This window comes from Primulina tabacum, chromosome 15 (genome assembly GCF_025594145.1).
Source record: "Primulina tabacum isolate GXHZ01 chromosome 15, ASM2559414v2, whole genome shotgun sequence".
Taxonomy (NCBI): domain Eukaryota; kingdom Viridiplantae; phylum Streptophyta; class Magnoliopsida; order Lamiales; family Gesneriaceae; genus Primulina; species Primulina tabacum.
Genome location: NC_134564.1, coordinates 38,049,827 through 38,059,598, shown reverse-complemented (window position 1 = coordinate 38,059,598; position 9,772 = coordinate 38,049,827). Strand labels below are relative to the sequence as shown.

General features: G+C 32.4%; 1 protein-coding gene across 1 annotated transcript; it reads right to left on the bottom strand.

Moving 5' to 3' along the window:
* Nucleotides 1-418: 418 nt before the first annotated feature.
* Nucleotides 419-2,903, bottom strand: LOC142527225 (O-fucosyltransferase 23). The gene has a single exon (XM_075631963.1). The coding sequence runs from the start codon at nucleotides 2,133-2,135 to the stop codon at nucleotides 804-806; it is 1,332 nt and encodes a 443-aa protein (XP_075488078.1). The 5' UTR covers nucleotides 2,136-2,903; the 3' UTR covers nucleotides 419-803.
* Nucleotides 2,904-9,772: the final 6,869 nt, after the last annotated feature.

The following is a 9,772-nucleotide window of genomic DNA, read 5'->3' as shown; positions in this document are numbered from 1 at the left end:
GCATCACAAATATCAATTGCTAGTTATTTATTAGAAATTACACAAAAATAAACTTGCGAGTGAATATTAAAGATTGTAAAGGTATGCTATAAGGGGATACATGAGCTACTTTTAATATATAAATATATTTGGACTTGATGATCAAATGAGTAATTGTTTTAGACATTATAAGGTAAATATCGATGACATTTGTGGCAACAGTATGGTGTATTCATGTGATGTGTGTATTACTAGCTAGCATGTATATTGATTTGATCCCAAGCCAATGCATCCAGCTGATACATATTATATATGTTTTGCCTTTTGTTCAATCATCCAGTGGACAACGCAATCGTTTACTTTACACTATCTGCATACGCAAAGGACAAGTTCGCCATCCAGGATAATTAATTAGAGGTGTTTTAATTTAACAAGGAACCAACAAAAATAACTGAGCAGTATTTTCAAGTGGAAATATGCATCCAACTATTCAAACAGAAATTTGCATAATTGGGCCATTTCAAGCACAACTGTGCACCAAGAGGTTCGATTTGTTTCCACATAACATATACACAAGATCTTAGATACTTGCGAGTAAACCACGGAAGGGAACAGAAGAAAATATTTGTCTCACGGAAAGTTGTGTTCATCTCTCAACTCCTAAAGTCCAAGATTTTCAAAGAAAAGTATGCCTTGCATGTTGTTTCATTATGTATACCTCAAGTTTTCTAAACAAGATAATGAAGCCATATCAATGTGTCCTCCAAAAGGGCTAGCCGCAGTCAACTGTGTGAAATCCTCGAGAGTATGACCATGTTCAAAAATCATGAGCAAGAAATATGATTTGAACCATAACTAATTGCTTGAAGGCTTGACTTGGACATATTCGTTGCCCATGGACGAGGGCTTTTCGATTCACCTTCTAAATTGTAGGCATAAGATGGCCATCTGACAATCATTCCACATGGTCGTTTTACACCCATATTGATCATTTTTTGAGTTCTATCAAGAACTACAAGGCTAGAGAAAGTTGAAAAGCTGTTTCCAACGAACACATCAGATCTCAAGCAGACTTCATAGTCAATTGCTGATTGAATCAGATATGGGTGCTTCTTGTATAAATCGAGAACACCCAACTTTTTCTTCTCGAAGGGAAGTAATCCTGCCTTCCAACCAGCCATTATCGAGTCATCTTCAAGAAGATCATCCGCTACTGCAAGGTAAATAATTATTGGAGTTTTCAGACCCTCGATGTTTCCAACTCTTTGGATAATCTGATCCTTACTGCTACAAATTTCACTGATATTTAATCTCTGCTCCAGCTTTTTGCAGTGAATCATCCAGTCCTTTTCAATTCTCATGTGAACTGCTGCATATGGAACTGGCTGCAACATTGAATCGAGTTCATTAGTTCGTGGTGAACCAACGTCTTTGTTTAATTTTAATCCGATCTCCCTAATCTTGGAAACAACCTTGTCAGCTTCTCTTGATATATCTTCCCCCAGAACTAAGCACTCAAATACCTTTGCATAGTCTTTGACTGGCCAATGATCATGCCACAGAAAAGGGTTCTTACCTACTATTCGAATTATTTCGTATTCATCAAATGGATGCTGACTGAAACGTCTCAGCTGATGTAGATCGTCGTCGACGGTCCATCTCCTTCCACTTCCCTTCCGGAGCTCAAGAAGGTCAGTTCTGTTAATAACTTGTGAGTACCGACTCAATTGAACAAACCCCTTGCAGAGAGAATTGAACTTCTCAAACTGGAAGATCTTACCAAATGAAACGGGTTTCAGCAGATCCACCTCTTTATAAAAAAGTGAGGCACTCAAGCTAGGCATTAGAAGTGTTCGATTCAGCATTCTTGCGGTCAAACAAGCTCTTGCTAATGCAATTTTTTGGTTATTCAAGCCCCATATGATTTGAGGAACCTCTAAATACTTGGATTTTCCCGTGAGAGAATCTGAATTCGACGTCAATGGCCTACTTTTGACAGCAAAGAAATTGTCCTCACTGCTGCCAAAGCCTGAGAAACTATGAAGAAAAACTGCTCTAAAAACCAAAACAATGACAACCAAGAACACGCATTTGCAGGCCAGGGAATTCCAATGCAGTCCAAATGATCTCAAGTGTGTGCGGTGGGATAAGTCCATTTGAGTTTCAGTCTTCAAGTTTAAGAAATCAAATCAATCAACTATTCCATATACCGACAGGCAGAAGTAGTGGCCAATTACAAACAATTCAACCAGCAATACTTCACATACGGATCGATATCGATGATACCAAAGAAAACTTTTTAAAAAATAAATAAAGAACAGGATAAGAACGGTAGAGAAAAGAACCCGATAATTCTTTACCGTGATAAAATCGACATTTAGCTCAGATCTAGATCCTATATCTCTTAAAACCAGAAAGCACGGACATGAATGAGACCCAGCCTTGAAGCCAAAGGGATAAAAGAAACTGATACTTTATGCAACCCCAATAAGACCCAGCCTCTCTCTTTCAGTGAAAAAATGAAATCTTCAAATCCACTAGTTCGCAAAGAACCCCAATAAGAACCAGAAGATTGATGCATGCCATATTTGCCAAAAAAAAGAGAGGTGCGTGGATGTACCCACGGCTGTTATAATTATCCAAAATTGAAGGAAAAATCTGACCTTTTTTTCTGAAACAGATCCCGTGAATCCAATTTTGTTTTGTTTTTGTTTTAATCAATAAAGCAATCTCAAAACTGGAGAAACCCGGATGGTCAATTATGGAAAAGAGTCCAAAAGAGTCCCAACTCCCGGAAACGAAAAAACAGGCATCTCAATCATGACAAACGGCGACATTGATTTAAGGATTGAAGCTGCTCTGCCACATACCACTACTCTTTTTTAACGTACTTTTTAGTCTGTCCGGAGCCACAAGCTATTGTACATAGAATCAATGTGTAAATAAATACATATTATAAATTTAAATCGAGTAAAATTTATTGATACGTGCACTCTATATGATTTTTTGTTAATGAGTTCACTGATATGCATAGAATCAGAGACAATTTTATATTGAATTAAGATACCTATTTTACCCCTTATCACTTATATTTAGGGTGGTTTATTTAAAATATGTATATTTAGATAATATTAATTAATATGTAAATAATTTTAAATCGATAGATATAAAAAATAAATTAGATATTTTTATTAGGAATAAATAATAATTTTAAATCGATAGATATAAAAAATAAATTAGATATTTTTATTTGGTTAAAATTTTTATTTATTCATACTTTGCTAGTTTATCATTATATATTTTTGAAAATATTCAAATAAATAATAATTATGATAATTAAATGAAAATATTATTTCATCTAAAGAAAAATTTTAAGTAAAAAAATATGGTTGAATTGAAAACTGATTTAAAAAGTTGACAAAAAACGATATCTAATATGTTTTTTTAATACTTATTTAAAATTATAGAGAGCTTTCTCACACATTCAAGCTCATATGTTTCACGAAAATTGTTTTGTAAACATAAGATTGGGCGAGAAAGTTTTGATAAGAGTAATTAATAAATTTTTTTGTCAAAATATAAAAATGAATAATCAGAATACTCCAAAATTGAAAAAGAATTATAAGAACAAGTAAAGATGAAAAGTACAAAAGAGATGAAGGGTGAGGTGCAAGTGAGAAGAATAATTTGGAAAATGACAAAAAGAAAATTAGTTCACAAAACCATGTCAGGGTTAATCGTGTGGAATTGAATAAAAGACAGCCACAGCCGTTTAATAGTCAGTAAAATAAATGACTGAAAATGCTGGATGCTAATGTATTTACATCATAATTTTATGCTTCCTATGAGTCATAGACAACGTAAAATAAAAGATGGGAAAAAGCATTCAACTGTCGTTGGTGGTGAGTCTTGAAAATGTCGGAAATTTTAAGTCATTATTGTTTATATGAATTATTTTTAGAGTAGTTATACATCCTTCAGTGTAATGGAAAGATGTTTTGGTCATTTTTGTTTCAACACAAGTCATGTATTTATGTGTTGATCAATGTTATATTAGGTACCAAATCTAAATTCATTAAACGTCGTAGAATATTAAAAACCAGATGTTCTAAACGAGCATGTCATAAATCAGAACACCCAAACAAGTAAATAAAAATTTTAACTTTATTTTCATCAAACTTGTGGTTACATTTATCTTGAAGAGTCTCATCAAAATTCATATTTCCTACAAAATGATCATTCTTGGTTAGTACAAATTTATTAGACTAGAAAACAAACATAAATCCATGTTTGACCAACGATGAACCCCACACGAGATTCTTCCTTATGTCTGGAACATGAAGTATATCAACAATGGTCTCTTCCATCCCCGTAGTCATCTCAAAACACCTCTCCAAGCCCGACTATCTCTGTTATAACAAAATTTCTCCTGAAGAGCTTTATCTTAGAAGTTAGAGTGTATGTGGAGAACATCTCTTTATCGGAGCATATGTCACGGGTAGCACCAGTATGAACCCAACATTCATTTGGGTTGTCCATCAGGTTTGTCTCAAAAACCACTCAGTTAAATCAAAAGGTATTGACCTTTCTTGAACCATGTTTTCTTGCTCTTTTCCTTTCTCCGGACTCATGCAATATTTTTCCATGTTGTTCGGATTCTCACATTTACAATTTTCTTTGAACTTTTTCTTATTCTTTTATTGTTGGTGTTGTTCATCCATGAGCTTGTTTTTCTTCCCTTTGTTACTAGATTCCATCTTGTTTACTTTTGAAGATATCTTATAGACCTCTGTATCATGATTGTATTATCCAATAATCATTCGAACAATCAAATCCTCGAGTCACGTTTATTTTCGGTTGTGCTTCAAGTTTTTTTAAAAAAAATTCTTCCACAAATGATGGAGTTTCTCAATCAACGCTGAAAATTGAAAAGACTCACTCAGAATCACCTCATCTGCACGAATCTCGTGCAATAATACTTGTATTTCTTGCACTTGACTCACCACAGTTTTGGAGTCTACTATGTTGAAATCCAAGAAGTGTCCACTAATGAACTTTTTAAAACCGACAACTTCTGCCTTATACATATTTTCGAGCATATATCACAATGCTTTTATGGTTTTACTTGACAATACACGTTACATAATGCATTGTAAAATCCATTCGGAATATATCCTTGCATAGAAAATTGCTTTAATTCCATGCATTCATTGCAGCCCTCCTGCGAGGATCAACATCATCTTTGGGAATGGAGGTAAGATCCTCTTTCGGAAACTTTTTCAAATTCAGTGTCGTAAGGTAAAACAAAATTTTCTATTACCATGTTTGAAGTCTACACCATTAAAATTTTTTGGTCTCTCTGTGTCAATTGAGTGTTCGTCGTTGTTGATGAGAAAGTCATCTTCAAAATTCCAGAATAAAATTCTTCTTAATATTGTTGGTGGTAAATCTCGAAGATGAAATAAAGCAACAGTAAGTTGAGGTTAGTACTGAACACTATGTTCTTAAGAAGAATTTGTACCGCTCTAGTGTTTCAGTGGTTGGCAAGATTCTCCCAAAATACAATAAATTTGCTTGTGATAATAACATAGTAAATTACAAGAACAATAACCAAGAAATGTTATAATATTTATTTGTTTCTGAATACAGACAAGATGAATGCAAAAGAGTGCTAAGAAATCTGATCAAAGATGGATTCAAATTATCTTTGATGCTCTATTAAAGTTATCAATCAACAAGGACTTGTTGTTTCACCAACTGAGGTGTCTATTTATTCAAAATTCAGTTGAAAGACTTCAAAGGACACCATTTTAATGCATTTGTTCATGAAAAATAACATATATATGTTAGACAGTACTGTAGGGACTATGAGACACTTATCGGGCGCCTGAGCGCCTTCTAGCCTGGGTAGTACCCCAGGCCGATCCTGGTGCCTCAGTGCTAAATGGGTGCTTCAGCGCCTTATCTGCGCACAAAAAGGTGCTTAGGCGCCTCTTCTATTTCCAAGCTGCACATGATATTGGAGTACCAATTTCTCGCACCCAATGAGCAACGAAAATTTAAAATTTAAGTTTTGACATTTAAAAATTTCTTAGACATAGTATGGTTCAAATTCATTCATTGGGTATTTAGTTTAATTTACATTTGTGTTGTAAATGTTAAATCCAATTATCCTAGTGTTTAAGTGGTAACACTTGTTCTTGTATATCCCTACGAATGATTAACTATAATAAACACATTTTTTTATTATTCTAATTAGATCCATGATCAGAAATTGTGTCCCCCGTCAAGATCGTACACTACAAGAAATTTCAGAATCAACAACACACATACGACAACGGTTTTAACTAAAACCGTTGTTAAAAAACTTTTAACGTTGTCATAGATCATTTTTTAAGCAAAAGACAACGGTTTTATAAAACCGTTGTCTTTTGAGGGTCAAAGACAACGGTTTTTAGGGTCAATGACAACGGTTATGTAAAACTGTTGTCTTTGAACGTTTAAGACAACGGTTTCATGAACCGTTGTCTATTAGCTTGTTTTTTTGGACATTCAACAACAGTTTTAGAAAATCGTTGTCGATTAACGTGATGTTAAAATAAAACACAACGGTATTAGCGACGATTTTCTTACAACCGTCGCTAATGTTAGCGACCGTTATAGATAAATCGTCGATAATTTCAAATTAGCGACGGTTTAGATTAAACCGTCGCTAATGTTAGCAATAGAATCAAGTAAACCCGTCGCTAATTTGAAATTAGCGACTATTTAATATAACTGTCGCTAATTTTAGGGACGGTTCAAAGAACACCGTCGCTAATTTCAAAAATTCGATACCACCTAAAATTCCCTCAATTTTCTTCCACCAAATTAGCGACGCTTTAACTATAACCGTCGCTAAAATTAGCGACAGTTGTAATAAAACCGTCGCTAATTTCAAAAATTCGATCCCGCCTAAAATTCCCTCCATTTTCTTCCACCACTCTCTATAAATACCAGACTTAAAATTTTTATCACTTACATGATTTTACAACTTCACAACACTTAAAATTTTTATCTCTTACACGATTTTACCACTTCAAAACAATTAAAATTTTTATCTTTTACACGATTTTATCACTTCATGAAACTTAAATATTTTTATATCTTACACGATTGTACCAATTCACAACACAGATTTATTAAATTATTAAATTTTTTTATTTTACGTAAAATATTAGCGACGGAATTCATATAAACCGTCGCTCTACATTTAGCGACGTTTAATAATATACTGTCGCTAAGCTTAGCGACGGTGTATCAAACCGTCGCTAAATAGCGACTGTTTGTATATGCATTCCGTCGCAAATATCAGTTGCGACGGTTTTCCAAAACCGTCGCTAATTGTAGCTACAACAGTGCCTTTAACAACAGATGGTTGGTCGTGAGCTCCTCCAAAGGCTGGTCGTATAGATTTGTGTATGAAAAGAGAGATTTCAAACTTTTAATATGTCTTATTGTGTCTTCTATGTTATCAAAATTTGACAATATGAATTTAATAAACAGAGTCTCTCAATCTAGGATTCGACTTGAATTGGGATTCTATAATTTTCATTATTTAAAATTCTCATGTTTTTTTTCATTCTTAAAAAAAAAACAGACATAATTAAATAATTATCAACTCTTGATAATACATTATATGCTATAATTAAATAACTATTAATTAAATAATTAATTCTAAATTCCTTTTGAATATTCCATGATAATCTTACACGGTAGTCACTATTACTCAATTATTATTTAATTAGCATATTCTAAATTCACTAATTAAATTATTGTGAACTCATTGTAACCACAATCGACAATCAGTTAACGTTTATATAAGAGTATAAATCTCAGTTATATAATGAAAATAAAAATTTCGAAAAACAAAATTTTTCTCTGATTTATTTTTGGTAGCTGCCTATTTTGTGAATTCCTTCACTAGATTTGTAGTTGCACTCTCCCAACTTAATTAACAGTTAAGTTAATTTATACAACTTCTAATAATGGATATACTTATAAACTTCTTTATAAGCAATGCGTTTGATCTCCATAAATTTAAAGTCGTCAAGATCAATTATTTGAATTTGACTATCTCAACAGGAACACAAAATCTAATACTTGTGTGACCCTTAATAATTCAGGGATACAGATAGTCATGAGTTCACAACTCATGTTATTCAAAACAACACTTGTTTCATATATGGGGCTTACCCTTGTTTGCCTCATTTCTTGCATCAATCCTTCTATCACAAGAATGTCATAACTCAAGTATGATTAGGGATGTAAATGAACCAAACCGTTTGTGAGTTATTGGAAGCTCGATTCGAAAAAAGCTCGTTTGAGCTCGTTTAATGAGGCTCGTTAAGATAAACGAACCAAGTTCAAGCTCTACAATATTCGGCTCATTAGCTCGTGAACATGTTCGTTAGTAAATTCATAAGTAATATCTTAGATTAAAAATAATAATTTTGATATTTAATTTATTGATTTAACACATTAATTATGAAGTATATAGAAAAATCTATTAAATTTATTTATTATAATAAATTGACAAATTTTAATAAGAATATTATATTTTTTCTAAATGTATAATTTATTTTTTAATGAATTTAATGAATATTTAAATGTGCAATTCATATTTATTGAGCTCGTTTAGGTTCGATAAAAGCTTGAATAAGCTCGTCTAATATTATATTTATTATGCCTAGATTTTTATTGTTGCAAAATAATTTTTTTGAAATTAATTTATTTTCATCACTCCTACATCAACAAATAAATTTGTATTTCCGCAAGAATTCATTGGCATTGCGATATTGTTTACTTTTTTTTTTACTTTTGATTAATGTGTCTAGACATCTTGATCTTATGTATTATTGATTTTGAGTATGTATTATTGATTTTGAGTATATCATGACTAAATCATAAAAAGAAAGACATATATATTACACATACAATATATAATATTTATGTATTAATATTAATTCTCAGGTATACATTATAACCGGCGGTTGAAAACCAAACATACAAATCAATTAATTCCAGTAATAAACACCTGCAATTGATCAAGTCATGTGCCACTCATCCTACCAATCAAAAATATGTGTACACTCATTCTAGACAAAATCAAGGAGATTCAGTGTAAATTTTTATCTCGAGATATATTCTTAAAACAGTAGTGTACATTTATGCAATTAAAGAAGAAATATTGCAGGACACGAAAAATGAGCATGAATATTGATAAGGCCAAATCTTACAAAGATTTTAGAGATTTGATTTGATAATATTTGCCATTATCTAGAATTTTTATCCTAATTATGTGCTTAAGTTAATTAATAATTGTAGATTTGAATAAAAAGTGAAAAGTGTTTAAATTAGGAGATAAAATAAATTTGCTAGATTTCAAAGGAAATAAAATATTCTTATTCCTTCATGATATGAATTTTTGGAGAAATCTATGTAAATCGTTATAAATATCTTATTTACACTTTCTTTACTGGACATGGGCTTAAAAAGGAAAAAAAGGAGAGGCCCATTTTGGATAATAAAAGGGCAGAAGCGTACAAGAGAAGAAAGACAGCCGAGAACAGAAGTACTGAAGGAGACGGAATAGGAGAACAGCGTGGAAGAAGAAAAAAGGGGAGGAAGAAGGAAGGCAAAACCAGCGAGGAATTCCTCGCACACGCTACAAATAACAGAGAATCTCTTTCCATTCCTTCTTAATCATGTTTTCTCCATTGACTTTAAGCAGAGACTTACACTTTTGTTTTAA